Source organism: Mixophyes fleayi, chromosome 1 (genome assembly GCF_038048845.1).
Source record: "Mixophyes fleayi isolate aMixFle1 chromosome 1, aMixFle1.hap1, whole genome shotgun sequence".
NCBI lineage: Eukaryota > Metazoa > Chordata > Amphibia > Anura > Limnodynastidae > Mixophyes > Mixophyes fleayi.
In genome coordinates, this window is record NC_134402.1 from 412,459,471 (window position 1) to 412,481,880 (window position 22,410).

The 22,410-nt window shown below is 42.5% G+C and overlaps 1 protein-coding gene across 6 annotated transcripts in view; it reads right to left on the minus strand.

Annotated features, from left to right (window-relative positions):
• Positions 1–22,410, minus strand: part of MAST4 (microtubule associated serine/threonine kinase family member 4) — a 592,623-nt gene that overhangs the window by 250,101 nt on the left and 320,112 nt on the right. For all 6 annotated transcript variants that reach the window (XM_075182588.1, XM_075182552.1, XM_075182596.1 and 3 more), the window contains exon 3: positions 13,903–14,027. In XM_075182588.1, the coding sequence (XP_075038689.1) occupies positions 13,903–14,027 (125 nt within the window). The remainder of the gene's footprint in view (positions 1–13,902; positions 14,028–22,410) is intronic.

Here is a 22,410-nt window from a genome sequence, read left to right on the forward strand (position 1 = left end):
CGTCCTCATCCTCAACCTCGGATTCCTCTCCCCCTACAGTGTGCACTTCTTCCTCCTCACACATTATCAATTCGTCCCCGCTGGACTCCACAACCACAGGTCCCTCTGTACTATCTGGAGGGCAGTGCTGTACTTCATTGAGGAATTGATTATTCATTTTTATAAACATTTTTTCAACGTTGTGAGGAAGCAACCTCCTTCTCCGCTTACTGACCAGGTTCCCCGCTGCACTAAAAACTCTTTCCGAGTACATACTGGAGGGGGGACAACTCAGGTAAAATAGAGCCAGTTTGTACAGGGGCTTCCAAACTGCCTTTTTTTCCTGCCAGTAACAATATGGACTGTCTGACATGTCTATTTGGATGGTGTCAGCAAAAATAATCCTCCACCATTTTTTCTATTGTGACAGCATCCAATGCAGCGAGAGTAGACATGTCTGCAATGGTTGGCAGGTCCTTCAGTCCGGACCAGATGTTATCAGCATCCCCGCCAGCGGCTCTTTTAGGAAAACAGCTTTTTCCTCGCAGCCATAGATGTGGAAGAAAATGAGGGTGGAGCTGTTGGCATGTCACGGTCCTCTTCAGAGGACAATCTCCTGACCAGAAGGTCTTTGCACCGCTGTAGACTTGTGTCCGCCGGAAACAGAGACACAACATACGCTTTAAACCGAGGATCGAGCACGGTGGCCAGAATGTATTCCTCTGACTTTAAAAGAGTGACCACCCTCGGATCCTGGCAAAGCGTACGAAGGGCTTCATCCACAAGAGCTACATGCTTGGTGTAATCGCAATGGTTTACCAGCTCCTCCCTCACTTTCTCCAGCTGCTTCTGCAACAGCCTGATCAGGGGAATGACCTGACTCAAGCTGGCAGTGTCGGAACTAACTTCTCGTGTGGCAAGTTCAAACGCTGGAGAACCTTGCACAACACGGAAATCAGTCTCCACTGCGCTTGACTCAGGCGCATCCCCACTCCTTTGCCTATGTCGTAGGTGGCTGTGTAGGCCTGAATGGCCTTTTGCTGCTCCTCCATCCTCTGCAGCATATAGAGGGTGGAGTTCCAGCGCGTCACAACCTCTTGTTTGAGGTGATGGCAGGGCAGGTTCATGCTTTTTTGATGTGCCTCTAGTCTGCGGTAGGCACTGGCTGAATGCCGAAAGTGTCCAGCAATTTTGCGCGCCACCGCAAGCATCTCCTGCACACCCCTGTCACTCTTGAGGTAATGCTGCACCACCAAATTAATGGTGTGGGCAAAACATGGGACGTGCTGGAAATTGCCCATATTTAATGCCCGCACAATGTTACTGGCATTGTCTGACACTACAAATCCCCATGAGAGTCTAAGTGGGGTAAGCCACTGGGAGATAATTTCCCTCATTTTCTCTAATATGTTGTCAGCGTTGTGCCTCTTATTAAAGCCTGTAATACACAATGTTGCCTGCCTTTGCACGAGCAGCCATTTTGTAGATGCTGCTACTGATGCAGCTGTTGCTGCGGAAGGCGATGCATCTACCCAGTGGGCTGTCACAGTCATATAGTCCTTCGTTTGCCCAGAACCACTTGTCCACATGTCCGTGGTTAAGTGGACAGTGGGTACAACCGCATTTTTTAGAGCACTGAGGACACTTGATCGTACTTCTCTGTACATTTTTGGTATCGCCTGCCTAGTGAAGTGGAATCTCGACGGGATTTGGTACCGGGGACACAATACCTCCATCAACCCTCTAAATCCCACTCCACTGATGGCGGACACCGGGCGCACGTCTAACACCAACATTGCAGTTACAGCTGCAGTTATACGCTTTGCAATAGGGTGACTACTATCGTATTTTGTGGTCATGGCAAACGACTGTTGGAGGGTCAATTGTTTTGTGAAAGACTTAGCAGTCTTACGACTTCCCCTCTGGGAAGATGACCGACTAACAGCAGCAACAGCAGCAGTGGCAGTAGTAGGCGTACCGCTGCAGGATTCCTCGAATGAATCCCGTATTGGAGAGGACTCAGTCTGGCTGCTGACTTGGGCTGCAGGACTGAATCTGATGGAGATCGTGGAGGAAGTTGACGAGGAGGGTTTTGCTGGTGTGTATCCAACTGGACCACGGGATTTAGGTGTCCCTGTACCGATGACGGTCCTAGCCCCAGTTCCTGAACTAACCACTGAACTATGAAGGTTATTCAGGTGACGTATAAGGGAGGATGTCCCTAGGTGGGCAAGATCCCTACCCCTGCTTATTTGAGCTTTACATAAGCTACATATGGCCATACATTGGTTGTCCGGATTTGGATAAAAATAACTCCAGACCGAAGAGGTGCATTTTTTTGGTCTTCTGACCAGGCATGACGATGGGCTTTTTCATCCCATGGACATCAGCTGTTTCCCCCCCTGGTGCCTCATTTACAATAACCACATCACCATCCTCATCATCAAGTTCCTCCACAGCGCCAGCTACATCATCAATAGCCTCCTCCCGAGCCACCTCTTCCCGTACAGTGATGGGAAGGTCAGGCTTGACAACCACCAACACCCTTGGACTCGCCTTGGGGATTTGTGATAATTTCACTTTAGAAGGCAGAGTTGTTTGCTGTTTTGTTGCCGACAGCATAACGCTCTTCAATTTTTTGTAGGCGGGGGGGAGGAAGAGGAGGGCTAAGATCCTTGGGTGAAGATGGACCACTAGTCATGAACATGGGCCAGGGCCTAAGCCGTTCCTTGCCACTACGTGTCGTAAATGGCATATTGCCAACTTTACGTTTCTCCTCAGATGATTTTAAGTTTCTCTTTTTGCATTTTTTTTGAGAACTTGGGCTTTTTGGATTTTCCATGCCCTGTACTAGGAGATTGGGCATCGGGCTTGGAAGACGACGTTGATGGCATTTTATCGTCTATGTCATGACTAGTGGCAGCAGCTTCAGCATTAGGAGGAAGTGGGTCTTGATCTTTCCCTACTTTATCCTCTAAATGTTTGCTCTCCATTATATGTAGCACAAGATACTGCAGAATGTGTGAACTTGGTAATATTGCAGTACCAATGGGCTTATACTGCAGGATTGGTTTGGTAAATTTTGTTGTAATTAAATTTTTTTTAAATTATTTTTTTGTATTTTTTTTTTAGAAGTTTTTTTAAATTTTTTAAACACTTGGGAATATTGGGGAAATAACTATGCCCTTAGAAGCACAGAGCACAGGACACAGGACCACTGGACCACTGGACTGATACTGCAGAGCACAGCACAGCACATAACTAAACAGCACAGCACGAGATCTACCAGAACAGAGGACCACCTAACACACCCTCCCTCTACCCTGATCAATGCCCGAGTGAAGATGACGGCGACTAGCGGGGAATTTATAGGTTCCGAGTATCGCGAGATCCGACAGCGGGATTATGACTCCGAGCCCCGGTTTCACTTTTTCATTTGGCGCCAATACCCGGATCTGTCTCGGATCGGCAACGTTCGGGTGGGCTCGGATTCAGGAAATCCGAGTGCGCTCATCTCTAGTTCTCTGTACAGTGCTGCAGAATTAATTGTGCTATATAAATGATGATGATGATGATGATGATGATGATATACATATAAAAACAGGACATTAAAATGCTCTTTGGGAAAGTTTTGTACAGAAAAAAAAAAAAAAAAAAAAAAAAAAAGGACTATACTCTTTAAAAGCTTGTTACTCTATGTGCAAGAACTAACATATACACTATATGGACAAAAGTATTTGGCCACACCTGTTAATTATTGAATTGAGGCGTTACAATCAAGACTCATTGCCAGAAGTGTATAAAATCAAGCACCTGGCCCTGCAGTATCCATTTGATCTTCCGGTCTGTGGCTGTGCTGCTGTTGTTCCTAAACGCTTCCACTTTCTAATAATATCACTTACAGTTGACCGTGGAATATTCAGCAGGGATGAAATTTCACGAACCGTCTTATTGCACAGATGGTATCCTATCACAGTACCACGCTTGTAGTCACTGAACTCTTCAGAACCACCCATTTTGTATCACAAATGTTTGCAAATGGAGACTGCATGGCTAGGTGCTTGATTTTATACACTTCTGGCGACAGGACTGATTGAAACACCTCAATTCAATAATTAACAGATGGGGCCAAATACTTTTGTCCATATAGAGTGTGTGTGTGTGTGTGTGTGTGTGTGTGTGTGTGTGTGTGTGTGTGTGTGTGTGTGTGTGTATATATGTATTTATGTATATAATAAATTATTGGTAGAGAAAAGCGGCGATGGCTTGTAATGGCAAACTTGACTTTACAAGCCATCGCCACTTTAAATGTCCTCTGCAATCGGAGCTTCATACATTTACCCCGAAGTGTTGCTCTTTCAGTGGGAGAAGGCCAGGCCTGGTATCCATGACCCAGGTGGCATTGCGTTGCCTGATACACCTCTTACCTCAAATGTTATACAACAACAGGATGTGGCCAATTTCGTTCCACACTGTGTTACTGCTTGGTTCACATGGGGTTGATATTAACTTAAAAGAGGACAAGGTCGTACACAACCTGAAGTCATGCACAATTACATACATTATATATTTGTGGAATTTGCTGAATTTTACAGATGAATAAAAAAAAAAACAAATAATGCAGTTAATGCCACATGTGCAGAAGTTTGGGCACACTGTCAGTAACCACTCTAACACCTCCTCTGGCAGAAAGCACAGCTTCCAAATTTTTCTTGTAGCCAGCTAAAAGGCAGATCTAATTCTAAAAAATAACAACAAAAAAAAAAAAAAAATCTATGCAGAGATTTTATTTAGTGAGAGAACTGCTCATTTCTGCTCGTGTCTCTATGGGGCGGTACTTTTTATCTTACAACGGTGAAAACGTGCAGCTGCGTTGTTCCTCAGAACATTATGGCTAATTAAATCTGCACCACAGAATCTACCTATTCTTGCTTTAGGTTTTTTTTTCCCCCTCCACTCTTCCTTGCAGGTCTCTTCTAGCTCAGAGGTAGTTTTACATGGATTTTGCATGCACTGTAGGATTAAGATTGGTGCAAAGATTTCAATAATCTAATAATATTCAAATCTTCTTTAGAATTCCTTAGTGGGTTGTTCCATATTGCTAGAGGGGGAGATTATTTACAAAAAAAAAGCAGTACCTGTGTCTTATTAAATATATATTGAAGCAGAACAGGTGAAGGACACCTGCAGCGAAAAATATGTTTATACGGACAAGGATAAGCACCAACAATTGTCCTTTTCATTATATACACACACATACATAAGCACACCTTAGTTTAAATTCAACTTCAGCACATACTTAGCATTGCCAACAGTAAACTGATCAAAGCAGGATCTATTTTTTAACTATGTAAAATTGTGCATCACTTCTCTCTTCCAGGGATGCAAATTCACACAGTACAGGAGGATATCTGGGAAGTGGGTTCCCTTCTGCCACCTAGTGGTTATTGCTTATTGCAGTCAAGATTAAATTTCAGCCCAGTGATTAACATCCTTTGGCTTCTGTGAAACGGCTTTGCTGTTTCAAGCACCTTTTAATCAATGCAGTGCCTACTTTGCATATTTTTATTTCAGCACACATATTTTACAGGTGAAAGTATAAACACACTTCAATATTAATATAATTCTGCGTAACATTTGGAACCAATGGATGCATTAATACTGAAAGGCAGATTTACTGTGACTGCCACAGATACTTTATTAGGAGAGTATTTCATTTTATGGATATCTTTTGTCAGTAATTTGCAATTAGAGTGAATTCTATTTAAATGGCACGCTATAAAATAATGCTATTTTCCGGGCATGTGAAAGAAGGGCACTTGCAATGCTTTGTCTCAGCAATTTGTTGTAAATCCAGAGATAGATTTGCTCAGGGATGTTGCCCAGTCATTTTAGCAACATGTTAAACTATAAATCAACCATGGGACTTATATGTGCTGTCTACATGAATCAAGCAACATTGTTCTCTGCAGAGAGGTCGCATTCCCTTGTATATATCCACAAAAATATGACACATGCATAACAATGCTTTTTATATTACGGAGATCCTGGAGGGGGGTCATCACGGCACTGCACCCACTGCGCAATTGCATCATAACACAGCATGGGGTAGGGCATGATGAACCAGCTGCATTATCAAGACAAACCTGGCAGCCCTGAAGGGGCAAATCTCATCATCAAGATCCAACGCCACCCTCTATTACAGATTGGTCAGGATCATGGAGGGTGGCTTACTCTTTCAGGAGTCCCGGAGGACTCCCGGAAATTTGAAAATCTCACAGATGTTCCAGAAGAGTAGGCATGTTTTTATTATTACATTTTCATTTTACAAAAGGTCAGAGGCACCATACATGACACTAACAGTAGTATACAATAAACAGAGGGCAAGGATCCAAGCCACCTTACATAATACACAAAAAACAATAAATGCAAAGACCGGTCATCGACTAATTTAACAAATACACAGATAACTTGGCAATGCAGATCAAGTTATTTACGGGAGTGTGAGTGAGTGAGTGAAGGCAATGTTCACCATAAAATAGGGCTAGGCTAAAAAAAAAAAAAAAACCAGAGCCAAGGAAGCAGGTCTAGAGTTACAGATGGTGATGGAATAGTAGGAGAACACAAGTAAAGAGGGCCCTGCTCATGAGAGATTACATCCTACAGGGAAGGTCAAGTCACAAATAGCGTGACATCGAGTGGAGGTGATAACTGAGGTAAAGGAGTTAGGAGGAGCGCTGGTTAGCTTGAATAAAGAAATTAGTTTTAAGGGCACGCTTGAAGCCTTGGAGAGTAGAGAGTGGATTCTAACCTGATAGGTTGTGGGAAATCATTCCACAGGTGGGGGGAGCAGTGGCCGAAGGAGTGGATGTGGAAGTGGGAAGAGGCAATCGGTGAGGCGGCGGAAAGGTGGCAGAGAGGAGGGGGGGCGGTAAGGAAGGTGGGTAGAAAGGGGGTTGAAGATGTAGGCAGGAGAAGGACTATTGAATGAGAGCTTTGTAGGGGAGATAGCAACCGGCTGAGAGGGACAGCAGAGTTATAATGGGAGAGAAGAAGGATGGCAGCAGTATTGAGGGGCAAAGCAGGAGTCTGGTAGACTAGAGAAATGGTGGTTTATAATAAAGGCGAGAGGATACAAGGGAGTGAATAAGAATTTTGTGGCTTTCATGGTGAGAAAGATCTTGGATATATGATGTTTGAAGGAGAGGTAGGAGTTAAGGATAAGCCCTTGGCAGTGGACTTAAGGGACTGAAAAAAGTGTAGTGTTATCATTTAAAGAAAGAGCAGAGGCATGCTTTGGAACAGCATGCTCCTTCACAGCACAATCCCCCCACTTTATTCTGCCATCATGTACATGGGAGGTTTCTATCATCATGTCCATGGGAAGATTCTATTCAATATCAGGTGACCCTCGCCTCAAGAGCCAGCTAGATTGAACAGTTTCTCAGACTGCTCCAGCTGAGAGACTGTACATGAAAGTCTTCAACAGAAAGATTTTTGCAAAGGGTATTTATCAGTTATAGGAAGATCTCCTAGAAAAATTCCGATGTTTAAAAAGAAAAAAGGTACCAAACTGGCCGTTTATAAAACAAAAGGGAACCTTCTAATTCAAGAACCTCCTCACTCCCTGCCAGTGGTTTTATGAAAAGTCTACAGCAGGCCACACTAACCCAGCAAACAATGTACACACATCTCTCCTACCTAAGAGAGAACATTAAATCCGATATCAGTGCCTCATTAAAAGAATCAGACTAAGGAATTAAGCACAGGAACGGACCATTTACAAAATGAATTGAGCAACTTTGATGCTTTTCATAATGACCTTCGTAATGGCCATGAGAGTCTGGAAGAAATTATCCAAGCCACCCAGAAAACCTAGCAGATTTGGAAGATTGCTACAGGCACATTAAAGTAAGGTTCATTCTTGACTAAATCTGTAATGTACAAGATTTATATTGAAAATTGATTCTCTTCAGTGACTGACTAAATTATTGACAGAACACATAGGATCGCTAGTTTTCAATCAATTCAAGCTGATTGCCCCACTGATGTGCTGCTGAGAATGCACATCTTTTAAACAAATAGGGAACAGCTAGAAAGTGTGGTAGCGAGCATGCACATTCTACTACTGAGGTTGTCCAACTAAGCTCCTAGCTCCACGCAATGACCACTTATTTGTGATCCAGTCACCTGAGCAAGGGCTTGGACCCTTGGATTGGTGGTCTCAGACAGATCATACCTCCAGTTTTTCGAGGAGCCTCAAAAACGGTTGTCAGAATGGAGACATGTGGGAAGATCATCTAAGGCCCCTTGAGTTTCTTCGTTGGTCCAGCCAGTGCTCCTCCTTTGAATTAGACTTCTCGGGCAATGTATGCTAGCTTTTGTTGTTCATTCAGTAATTTATGCGTATGCTCTAAAACAGGTCATGGGTTGATGTATTTTCACGATTTCATTGTTCTTTTTAAAGTACACTGTAAAATGTTTAGCTACTCAACATACTATGCTAGGTGTTAAAATTATACTTAGATGAGGCAGTTCTAATGCATCTCTCCCCAATATGGCTAAAAGCAATGGTTATTTGAAGTACTATTGTAGCCTCCATTTACATTATTATTTTCCCCTTCTCTTTTTTTTCCCCCTTATTGTTTCTCTATCTTCATCTATGTCCAGATAGAGCAGGTTCTCATGTATGCCGAACAGAATATCCACTAAATGACTAAAGACCGTACGTTGGTGGTGGGGAGCTGGATAGTTAGAAAAAAAACTAGCAAACTGAATGTCAGGCATGACGTCATCAAGTCACGCCCGACATTCAGTGAGGAGCGCCGCAGAGAGGACCCAGCAAGTAAGAAGAGAAGAGAAGACAGAAAAGAACAAAGAAGCTAACAAAAGGTAAGTAAAGGAACAGAGAGGCATGGGGAGGAAAGCAGAAAGAGACAGTGTGATAAAGAAGGGAGGGGGAGAGAGGCAGAGAGTGATAAAGAAGGGGGGAGAGAGAGGCACAGTGTGATAAAGAAGGGGGGGAAGCAGAATTGAGGTCGCAGTGTGATCATAAGTGGGCACAGTGTAGTTGTGATGAAGGGGCACAGTAATGTGTGTGTGATGGCACAGGGGGCTTGTGGCAATGTAGTGTGTGTGAGGTAGGTGGTGGCTAATTAATGGGTGCTATTTTGTTTGTAGGGTGATGGTGAGGCAATTTAATAGTGGGGACTATTAATTTAAGATGGAGAGGTTTGGGGGCTATTGAATGTGGGGGTGAGTTTGGGGAGAATAAGGTCTATTTACTAAATGTGACTGAATTATTTAATGGCAGCGATGGTTGCGGGAATACGTATATTTATGAAATGTAACTACTATTCATTTATTGCTGGAGCTGTTTGCAGGGAGGGAAATAGTATTCCCATTTAATAAATAAACCTATTTTAATTTTGGGGCTGGAGGAAGGCCTAATTATTACTTGTGGGTGCCATTGACTTAACATCAGGGTTGGTTGTAATTTTCTAAATGTAGCCATTTTTATCCCCAAATAGGGCCCCCAATATTCCAGGATCCAGACAAGCCGCAACTAAAGAAAGCAGCAGCCACAGGTGGTTGAAGTGAGAATAACAGGTAGGAGAGAGCAGGAGAGTGTGTGAAATGTTGTAATTCTAGTGGGACAATCCCCATTTTTGGTGATTGTTCTACCCAATGTAAGGTGCAGGCCAAGACTGTGAACTGTTTATGTACACACTGCATTCTTTATATACTACAATATGGTGCTAGATGTCCTGAAAGTCAGGAGTGCTGGGACATATGTCATGCTCCAGCAAGCGGGGGCACTGCACCCTTGTGTCAATGATGTACACAACAATGCAGGGTTTTTTTCTGTAAGAAGGTGGCCTAGCACTTTTTACCTGCTAGCCACGCCCCAATGATGTATATCCACGCCCCAATAGTATGACCACCCCTACACCATATTTTGTGCCGTCGCTGAGCGAACATTTTTTAGAACGCTCAACTATAAGGGGGGCCTCATGAAAGTGTTGTACCGGGGCCCTGAATTCCTCTTGGCAGCCCTGGGCATGGTGAACCGAAAGCCACAAACTCTTTGCGATTGGTCCTCCTGCTCACACACCCCTCGACCATTTCAACCTGAATAAGAGAAACAGAAAATCACATGTATGTAGCAGCCTCCCGGGAGCCAATTAGGTGTGGGGGCGGCCTGCACGACCACCTTTTACTAGATAATAGTGCAGCTTTAATGACAGGGTTATTATTAAAATTCACTCCATCCGCTCAGAAAATATCCATGCTCCATTTAATTCCTTGGGTTTCTTCTCCCCTACAACAGAAAAGGTTAAAGAATTTTGGCCAAAAGGTCATCTGCATTGTAATGCATCAACCTGCAAAATGGTCAGGTGCGAAGCACATTACGCCACTCATCTCTTGCTGTGACAAGGGAGACATTCACCGTGGAAGTGTTTAAAAAAAATAATGTTATGCATTGTTTAAAAGGTTTCTCCTTAACATTTGTATCATCTGATGAATGTGCAATGATTCACACTCTGAATAATCAGCACATCGTGCTAGGATGCAAAATAATGAGGTGTATTTCTTCAACCAAGGAACTGTAAACTCGTTTTCCACAGATAAAAGGCATTTTTGTGATGGAACGCAGTGGTTATTGCTATATGCTGCAGAGAATTATTGAAGCAGCGCTCATGAAACGAGTGTAACTATGTTAATCCCTGAATAAGTACACAAATACTATCCTCACAATCTCTAAATGAGATAAAAAAGGTAAAATATACCTTGGTGTACACATCAGAATGAAATTGCATGGAGAGATATATTCTAATTTATAAAGGGCAGGAAAATAAGAATCTTTAGCAAACTAGCTGTTAAACTTTACATAAATATATATGATCAGCTCACAAATATCACAGAATAGTAAGGTAGCCCTTTTATAGATAAGAAACAAGGGAGTTCTGTGGCTCTTGTAGCACTACAAGTCCAAGCATGGTCCGCTATTCTCTAATTTCCAGACGTCAATTTTCGTGATTATATAATCATTGCAAGAAAGCCATGCTTAAATAGTATTTTAAGAAGTGCTGAATCTAAGTTTCAAAACAAGTGGAGAGTACTGGGATATCTAGGTAAGTAGGAGAATGAGACTAGCATCTATCCCCAACATACTTACCTACTTTAAAAAAAACAAAAACAAAAAAAAAAAAACTGAAAAGGTCATTGCACAGAAAACTGTGTTTTGGTCCCACCCCCCACGGTGAAATGCTATGAGTCACGCCATCGAGTGAGTCCCCCCGTCCTGTAACCCAGGAGAAAGGCCTGCTCTCCCTCGTGTCTGGGAGATCTACCAGAGATTCAGGAGTCTCCTGGACATTCTGAGAGAGTCTAGGCAAACATCACAGAATCTTCTTATTTACTGCCAGACAAAAACCAGCCTTAACCTTATAAAAGTCCTATAAGAGCGCCCTATTCCAGGTCTATCAGAAGGTGAAAACCCATAGGTGTACCGCCACAAGAGCACTGTATCTCCGGTGATAGCCTTGTTGGAGGCAAGTTTTGCTGGCGAGCTTTTCCACTTGACTTTGCATGGCGAAGACTATAACAAGTAGTGCAATCTGTACTGCTTACAGTATGTGTTATCGCCATATCGGGATGGTGATAACACATCAAAATCATTTTAAGATTTATTCTCTGAATAAAGCATTTGTTTAAATGTATAAAAAATATCATTGTTTTTTTTTTTTTTTTTTTTTTTAAACGTGAGCTTGACATATTTACAAAGAATGGCCTGGTGGAATGGCAAATTAACCCTTACTCTGGGCCTGGTAAGTATAGCTCAAGTTATTTTTGGTAAATTGCAGCGATAGATTTTTTATTTTTTTTATTGCTGCGATAACCACCAGCCTCATTCCCAGGATAGGGATTCTAATAATAAAAAGGTCTTTCAACTCTTCTTACAGGAACCAAAATATAGGAAACACTTCATTAAATGAAATACAGAAAGTACATTGAAAGTTGGTGCTTCAACAGAGGTGTAGCTCCTGATCTAATTAACAAACCAGTCTTCCATTATGCTTATTGTCACATTTCATTGTTTATTTGTAGGGTGCCCCAATCCTTCCCACAGCCTGGGCGGTCGGAGTTACAAGTCACACAAAGTACAAAGTCGCACATAACAGCAGAACTAATACATAGAAGGTGGACGAAGGAGGCACAGATGTGAGCGAGAGGGCACAAAGGGCACTGCTTGTGGGAGCTTACATATAACAGTTACCCAATATTTAGTCAACTGTGGCTAGAGGAGGAGTAAGTAACTGTAAAAAGGGACGGTTTGGGGGGCACATTTGGCAGATACTATAAGGATAAAGACTTAGCCCCTTTTCCATGTGAAGCATCAGCAATCTACGTCAATGTTCTCATGGAAGTATGAGGGAAAGACATCATCAATTAGGGGCAACTGCGGAGGAACGATTCTGGAGTGTCCCCAAGGGGGTTTTCAGAGCTGCAAACATTTTGCCATGGGGTCCAATAACTGGACTTTTCAATTTTGAAAATACAGTAGTAATCCTAATGTTCCGAGACAAAGAAAATGCAACACATTAAAAGAAAAAAGTAATGTGTATATTGGGCAAATATGGTCTGGGAAACCACAACAGCAGTACGCAAAAACAATATAAATGAGTTTTAAAATGCAAGAAGAAACAAACTTCCATAATTATATTGCTACTATTTCAGAAGAACATATATGTTTTAAACAGAAATTAAATATTAAAGGCTAAAGCCACATTTCCTGTGTGTTGCCATTACCCAAAATTTAAAGTGATTGGAAATGTTCATACTCTAGTAGACTTTTTTTTTGCAGTGCTTCTGTGTAATCTTTCTTACTAAATGCAAAAGCCTCTCTCCCTAAAGTGAGTAAGTAACAAGATGCCAAACTTCATTTTAGAAATGCTACTCTGCATTAGGGACATTTGCACAAGTCTAAATAGATTAGAAGATGGAACGAAGACGCGCTCATCCTTCCTTACATATGCACACTAGCAAATTACAGATCAGATAAAGAAGAATATTCAAATGCGTGGGAGTCTTATGTAATGGCGCTTTATGGCCTTAAAAGTTGTGATATACAGTTGAAAATGTATTTATTTTTCACACAATTGTATATTATCTTGTTATGCTCTCCACCTATCATACTAGGGATTCAGTTACATCTGCTTTGTCAGTAAGCGAGGAGACCCAGCGTGTCTGCGGGGAAAAAAACATGGGTGTCCTCCGCTGCTCTCTAGCGGAGACAACAAGATAAAATCCTGCACAGTTCAGCCTCAATGTCATTCGCTGCACCCATATAATTAACAAGTGCCAATATCTACATAATAGGACTGTTTATTCATGTCAATAAAGGTTTTATTTTCTTTTACACTGATAGCAAAACTGCCTTTGTCTGTAACCAAACAGACAACGAAGAACCCGGTCCAAGGACAGTGGCAGGTGGGGAGTGTGACTGTGGCGGTACACCTGTCAAACCGTAACGCAGGTGCCCTAAGGCGAGCTCAGGGAGGACAGAAACCTCCCGTGGAGCAGAAGGGTCACTTATAAATACATACATAATGTATCTTGCTATATTAGAAAATGAGAGGTATCGCTCAATGTATTTCTCATCAGAAAAATCTGTAATAAATAAAACTAATTGATGAGGATGAGAATTTGTTGTGATGCCTTTAACAACATGGGAGATTAGAACCCTTCCCAGGGAAACAAAGATACAAAATAAATATTTAGCTCAAGTTTTTTTGTTTTGTTTTGGTTTTTTTTAAAAAAAAACTTTTCTAACTCTTCTAATGTGTATTAAGGCCAGTACAGTTTTATAAATATAATGCATTGCATAAACTAAAAAAGAGAGAAACAAAAACTACTCACCAAGCTGGCTGTCAGAGAGGGGGCAGACTGCCCTTGGGCCTGGCTCCGCATTCGCACAAGATTAGAGGTTTCTGTAGAGGCTTGCCATGTCTGTGATAAAGAACCAGCGGGTAGCAAGTATCGGCCTACAAGACAAAACCGCTATTCATCTCCAGAATCTTTTTGAATTTCTTATTTTTTTCAGAATAAAAGACAATCCTTGGAAGTTAATGGAAACAACTTATTAGAACATCAAAATGCAAGGCAAAAACTTAACTGCTATGCCAGCTGTAATGGTTATGAAAGAAAACCACCCGGCCACCTGATTTCATTACTGAGGACATTGACTTAAAGTGGTTTCTTGCTAAAGTCAAATAAATTATGATAACTGCAACAAAGAAAGTTATTTATTAAAGACAATATTATTTTTTGAATGGACGTGTGACCATATCCGAGTACCGCTAGTGTTACGGCTACCCTGAGCACAGAGATAGATGTAGATTCCTGATCGCTCAATATAATTTTAAAACATTCAATTCCACATAACAGGTAAAAAAAACTGATTGACTATAAATTAAGTTTGTAACATCCTAATATGGTATTAGAATTATTTAAAATAAAAAGTTTATTATTTTAATCCAATGACTTAATATTTAATATTGAAAACAATATAAGCAAAGTTTAGGTACATTTTTAAAACACTGCTACAGTAATAGCCTCTATTAAGTCTAGATCAGGGGCGTCCAACCAGTCAGAGACCAAGAGCCAAAATATATCTATAGGTACTGCAAAGAGCCAACTTTACATTTTATGTGTGTATGCACATATACACAGTATAAACATGTACATGCATTGAAAATACAGCAAATTTACAGTATCTTGCTAAGCAAAAAAATTAAAAATATCCAAAATGTTCAGAATATTCATCAAATCAACACAGCTCTGCACTGTACAGCTCTTACCTCAGTGTGTCCACATGCCATCAGCTCTCCCCACATTCCTCATACATTCTTTCAGACTAGCACACATGCCCCTTGCATGCCATCAGACACCCCCACATGGCCATCAGACCTTTCCAGTTGCCCCTTATATGCCCATCAGACCTCAGCACATGCCCCTTACACGCTCATCTGACCTCCCCACATGCCATTATACCTCTCCACAAGCAAATCAGACCTCCCCATCTGCAACCAGAATTCACCACATGCACTTTACATGCCATTAGACCTCCCCACATTCCCCTAACATGCCTAACAACCTCCCCACAAGCCCCCCTAAATGCCATCAGACCTCCTCACATGGTCCTTACATGCCAATCAAACCTCCCCATGCTAACAGACATCCACACATTCCATCAGATCTCCCCAAAGGCCATCATATCTCCTTACATGCCTATTAGCCTCTTCACATGCCAGCAGATCTCACATGCCCCTTAATTGTCCATGCAGAGGAAAGAGGAAGAGCACATTACACTGTCCCCCCTTCTTCCATGATTTGATTGTCTGACCTCCCTGCATTTGGCAAAGGAGGGTCACAAGACACAGCTCCTCTTAGTCAGTCAAGCAAATGAATGTTTTCCAATCTGCCCCTGCCGCCGCCTGGAACACTATACTTCTGTGATGCTCCCGGCCAGGAGCCACATTTAGAGCCCAAAGAGCTGCGTGAGGCTCTTGAGCCACAGGTTGGCTACCGCTGCTCTACATAATGAATGAGCACAAATTCCCACAGAAACACTCCAACATCTTGTGGAAAGTCTTCCAAGAAGAGTGGAAGCTGTTATCACTGCAAAAGGGGGACCAACTCCATATTGAAGTATAGGTATTTGAATACAATGTCACTACAGTCCCTGCTGGCGCAATGGTCAAGCATGCGAATACTTTTGTCCATATAGTGCATGTCTTGTATACACACCAATGAGCCACAACATTAAAAATATTAAAATATTGTATAGGTTGCCGTTGTGACGCCAAAAGTAGCTCAGCATACTGGAAACGCCTCATAAGACCTACCGTTTTGGAGATGTTCTCACCCAGTCGTCTAAAAACAATTTGACCCTTGTCAAAGTCGCTCAGATCCTTACACTTGCACATTTCTGATGCTTTCAACACTTCAACTTCAAGAACTGACAGGTGGCATTTTAACAGGGTAATCAATGTTATTCCCTTCACTTGAAAGTGGTTTTAATGTTATGGCTGATTGGTGTATATCAAGTATATAAATCACGTTCTTTCACCCCAGGCTTGGTTAGTGATGTCACAGTAGCACAGCTGCTGGCTGTCTGAGCGTTTTGACAATTGACTCTAAGTATAGTACCTTCATGCTTTATAGCTTAAGAAATATACTTGGGGGGTTTAGTGGTCATTTAAACTAAATTGCAAATAAATGTGAAATATCGTCTCTGTTTCTGCATAGAATTGTCTCTGCATGGTTTGTATGATGCCAAAACCAAAGATTTATCTGCTCTTGCCATACAGACACAACTGCACAATTAACCAATATTGTATGATGGTTTGAGCATTGAATATAGCATAATGCCTTCTGTTTGTATTCTGAAGGAAATGTTCATACCCACACAACACAAGAAAGTGTGACCACAAAGAGCCTTCGCTGATTCGTGATGATCTTAGCTGAAAGGAAACTTAACGTATAAACTGTAATTGTTAAGTGGCCAAAAAGCCTTCGTGTATGCAATAGCAATATTGTTAGTGGCTTTCCACCATTCGGAGAGTAGAATTGGCATAATGGTCAAGACGACATGCCAGATATGTGTTAAAAATAAAAAGCCAAATTGTTAAAATCAATTTATACCCTGCAAAGTGTGCCAACAAGGCACTACAAGAGCAAAAATAAAAGCTGCCTGCCGGCAGAAAAAATTCAGATGAAAAACTTTTGCCTGTAAAATAATAATAATAAAGCAGAGGTGTTTGTTGTATACATTTGCAAGTCATCCACCACTTTCAAGATGTTTCTGCTAATAAGGTGGTCCTAACTCTTACCCAAGAAAATATATAATCACCCCTCAATTTTATAGTTTTAAACTGGAGATCAGAAAACTTTTCTGGAGGTATCCCAGGCTTCCAGACAAGTAACAGACATTTGTTAATGACACATCCTTCTAATACAGACTGACTGGTAAGGTCCAAAATCCAGATTCTTCCTTGGTCAATCCTCAACCATGGAACTCCCTACCAGACCCTAATAAAACTCATCAGCAAATCTAGATGCTCAAAATAACTACCTGACAAACATTAATTCCAACACTTTCTATCCCTCTCATCTTCTCAGAAGCAACCAGGCAGAGGGTGGAGAGGAGAGAGGCAAGGGGGGAGAAGGGAGAGGAGAGAGGGAAAGGAAGGAAGAGCAATCAAGCAGAGAATAGAGATTGGAGAAGGGAGAGGAGCGATGAGGCAGAGGGGAGATGGGAGAGAGCGACCAAACATAGGGGGGGGGGGGGGAGAAAGTGATCAAACAGGGAGGGGGGGGCTTAAATAACAACCAACTTGTAACTTGCTAACAAACATCTCCCACCTTCTTACTAACTCCAAGGTAACAACCATAAATCTTTAACTTAACCTTAGCACTTATGCTATCTAATAAAAGACACCACACTGACTTGTTGCAATTAACTGTATTTATTTAATTAACCTTGCACTGATATGGTGGAGGGAGAACACTACTCAGCTTTGGCTACTGATCAATACTAATCAGGATGTCCCATTACGAGTCACCCATCCTCTGAACATCCGTATTATCTGGCATTTTACTTAAGCGCACTGTTGCAGGGCATCCTTAAACTGTGACACAAATCCCCAGGCATTCTGGAACCAAATTCTTCTGGGCTAATCGCAATGTACCGCAAGCCAGCCCAAAGGGGATGTGTACTTGCACTGAACCTAAGAAGACTCTGAAGTGAATGGGTTGTAAACGTCTCACTAGCATCTATGCGCATTTTACCAACTATGCTTAACACCTGTACAGTGTTCTTCTGTTACACCAAAAATAGCTCAAGCCTCTTGGACTCCAGTCCCGGCAGAGATCTCATGCACCAGATGGTTCTACATACCTCCGGGGCTAGAACAGCACACCTGTACCATACCTTGGCCGGCGCATCAAGTGACCCATTACCTTTGAGGTTAGACAAGCATACCAATACCATACTTGACCTGCGCACGATTACTACGACTTGCGCACTACGTGGCCCATTACCTCCGGGGCTAGGCCAGCATACTTGTACCATATCTGGCCTGTGCACCGTGTGGCCCAACATTACCTCCAGGGCTAGAACAGCAAACCTGGACCATACCTCGGCCCACGCGCCATGTGGCCTATCATTACCTCTGGGGCTAAACCAACAGACCCGTACTAATTACCAGAACCAGTCTACCTGCAAGCACACATCCTCGGGTCAGAACTATAACCCAGGCAATGATAACACTGAATCCAGCAGTTGGGAATGGGTGGGAGGGATGTCAGGATCCCAAGAGAATGAAATGACTCCTCCTTGTCCTTATATAGTCTTTCCCTTGATCTTACCCTTACCGTTACCGGTACATAGTCATCACCACCTCCTTGGTTAGTTAATATTTATGTACACAAACTTCAGCTTTTAATCTCCCTCAGGCTTAATCCATCCCTCGGTTCTAAAATTACAACACACGTACTCTACAGGAGTTGGTGCTATATATACACGTATATGAATATGTGGCAAGTAGCATCTTCGTTCTTATTTCCCCAGGTGTGTAGCTGGTGGAGAGATTTTAGCTCTTTATCAGCAGCTTTAAACCACTTCTACTTCTAGTGGAGAGGTAGTCTGCACATCACCTTCTATGACACTGCCAGTGCCTTGGGTTGTGGTGCTGTTTCAATTATGTAGGTAAGATAGAAGCTTGGCTAGAATACTCTCGTCCTGCCTTGTGGATCTTTTAAGGATAGAGGATGACACTTCTCTCTCTTTTCTTCTTTGAAAAGCATCATTTGACTCAATCAGAAATGCATGAAAAATTAGCAAGTTGCTAAAGCTGAACTACTTTTAAAACTTTTCCACTTTCTATGCTACAGCTAAATGTTACTTTTTTGGTTGTTGTATCCTTTTCGCCTCTCACAGTAGATTACCAGATGTCCTTCCTTTGCATAAGTTTCTCAGTCTTTATGCTTTTCACTTGGAACATGTACATAGGCTTTGCATCCAAATATTTTAATAAGCTCAGGATGTTTTAATTACAGTGTACATGTCACAAGCCGCGGCGGTACTCACAGCCGCCGCGGCTCGCTTCTGTCTTCTACTGGCGTCCCGGCCGTCACCTTGACGACCGGGACGTCATTTCCCCTTCCTGCCCGGCCGTCACCAGGGCAACGGCCGGACGCCTCTACAGCAGCGCTGCGTCCCGGCGGTGCTGGTAGCCGGGCGCATGCGCGCAACAGGCAGCCTGTGGGCTGATTTAATGAGGAGGGCTGAATTTACAGGCATTCGCGTGCAACTGTGTATTTCAGGGTCAAGCCCTGATTGGCCCTGCTCCGTCTAGTAATTAGCCTGCAGGAGTGTATAAACTCCTGATTGGTCTGTGTCTGTATTTAAGGCAATGAGGTCTGCTGCCTGATTGCCGGTTATAGCTTCTGTTGCCAGTCTGCTGACCTGCTCTGTGCCTTGTTCCTGCCTGTTGGACTTTCTGCTGATTACCCGTGTATGACCCTTTGCCTGGATTTGGACTTTGCTTGTGTATCTCGTGACCCTGACCTCTGGCCCATTTACCGACCTTCCGGTCTGCTCGTGACCCTTGACCTCGGCTTGTTAATTGGAATTGCTACCTGCTGCCGGCCCTTGACCTCTGCTTGGACTTCACTCCGCTTACCTGGGTTCTCCCCAGCCGGTACAAACTTCACGACCCTCTGTCAGTCTGCAGCCCAGCCTGTCCCCACCATCAGGGGCTCCAGTGAACACCTGACTGGCAAAGTAGACTCCGGGTTGTGTTGTGCCGGCTGGAGGGGTTCCTCACAGTACATAGGAAGTATTGTATCTGTAAATTACTTTGGAAAAAACTGCCTGTCATGATTGCGTTATACCCACAACTTGGGGTGAAGCATACAGCATACTTTACTTAAGCTGGGTACACACTACACTGTTTTCGCCCAATAATCGGCTCAAACAGCCGACATATGACCGCTCGTTCAAAAGTCGGGTCAGTGTGTACAGGGACACGATGGTCGAAAGTCTGCCCAAATGGACAATTGTCGCCTCATTTGGTTGGTCGTACCGTTTAATATTTTCGTTACAATCTCGTTTCCGCTGTGTAGTGTGTATAAACTTCCGACCGATCCACAACAGTGAGTACGAAATTACAGTCATTACTCACGACAACATGGCTGTAAAAAGTCGCTAATGGAAGGTCCGCTCTTCCCTTTCTCGTCCTAAACAAGGCCAGTGTGTATGCAGTCCATGGACCGAGCGATCGGACCATCGGTCGGATGCAAAATCGCTCGGCATACAAAGTTGGTCGAAATTTCTGTAGTGTGTACCCAGCTTTACTACTTGTGCATCCATTCCCATTATCTTCACGTTGTATCTGTCATCCTGCGAAATGTATACCTACTTCACATTATTTACAGTCAATTTTTGCCAAATGACAAGAACACTGCTACCCCTGCTTCTATGTGAGCAATGTCACTGGAGAATGGTAGAATGGTGAGTGCTCCCACAGAAACAGGGATAGCAGTGTTCTTGTCAATGGCGCTGGATCTCCTGGGGAGGGAGGTACTTATGGAATCCAAAACCCGCAAGATCAGACAACGCAACAATTACTTTTTGCCTCGATTCAGATGAGAGGACGCGCGAAAGTAGCGAGTCTACTCGGATCCCCTAAGTTCGGGTGGGCTCGGATTTCAGAAAACTGAGCCTGAGCATCTGTAGACACAACATTGCCTTCTTTGTGAGTTACTTCACCAAAACTAGATTACCTTCAAGCCTAGATACATAAAAGTACATTCCTTATTGGAATATTTATCCTAAGTGTCGGGGAGACTGGCCAGGAATGGTAACCATTCCCTGTTCCATCTGGAGTCCTATACAGTCCTTTGCTATGGTAAGTCTTCATCTGGTTAAGGTGAGAGAAGACATTTTTATTGTTAACCAGATGACTTGTGTTACACGGTTGTTGAAAGACAGGTTCAATGCTTAAAGTGCCATCTTCCTTTATAGAGCACTTTCTGTTGATCAATTGCTATTTTCAGGCGATTCATTCTAGCTTTCCTAACATTATACTGCTGTCTATAGTTTTTAACCCAATCTTATGTAATTAATGCTGATTCTGCTCTGGGTACATTGTCATTTCTTGTGCTCTCTGTTTTTCATTGGTATTGCTTTAAAATATTCTAATCAGAATCTTATGTCTAGTTGTGCATCAAGTGTGACCACAAGCTGTACATACCATCTGGAAGACCACGGAGTAGCAATGCCGCCACCTTGACATTTTTATAGCTTCTTCTAAACCAAAGAAGTACTTTACCATAGTTACTCCTTATGTAACTACTTTAATATAATTATCTGATGGCATATAATTTCTAATATTTGTTCTTTTATGTACTTTCTGTAGCTCCTACCCTGTTATTCTTGAAATTTCACTTTTGCATATGTGCACAGTTTGATCGTTTACCTATGCTAAGGGACTGTGGTATTTTGGGCCATCTCGATCCAGTCTTTTGGGAGTAGAGTAGGCCTGGTTTCCTGTATGTATTGCCATCCACCTTCCTTCATTACCAGCATCGTCACTGTAAAGCTACCAAACTGATATTTTTGGTTTGTCACTGAACTTCCCTGAGTCGCTATTAACAGCCATTTTTCATAGAATTCTTATTTTCACTGTTGTCCTAGGCCCATGACCTGCAAGCAGCAGTTAATTCAGGACACTGTCCAAGCATCTGTTAAATATATTTCTATTATAGAGCAAGTCTTACAAGCTGCTTCTAAACACTGCGGCAACAAACATTTCACCAGCTGTCATATTATAGTTTCCAGTCTTCTATACTCTATTTTCATTTTATTTATTTTTTACAGCTTAAATTTACAAAAACACACACAGTAATTATATAAATATTAATCCTAACACACTCAGTGGTCACTTTATTAAGTACTGCTTTCTAGTAATGGGTAGGTTGCCCTTTTGCCCTCTCAAAAGCCTGCATTCTTTGAATTTAAATGCCACTCACTGGATGATTTTTGTTTTACGCACCATTCTCTGTAGTCTCTAGAGCCTGCTGCACATGACAATCCCAGGAGATCAGCAGTTTGAGATATTCAAACCACCCTATCGGGCATCAACAATCATTCAACAGTCAAAGTCTCTTAGACAGTGCCGTAACTAGACATTTTAGTGCCCTGGGCGAGACAGGGCACCGGCGCCCCACATCTAAGTGGGAGTGACATTTGCTGAATGGGTGTGGCCAACCTAATTTGGGGGTGTGGTTGGCACTTTACTGAAATAATTCTGTTACACATTTGCAATTGCATGATAAGCCAAATGTATGAATATATATATA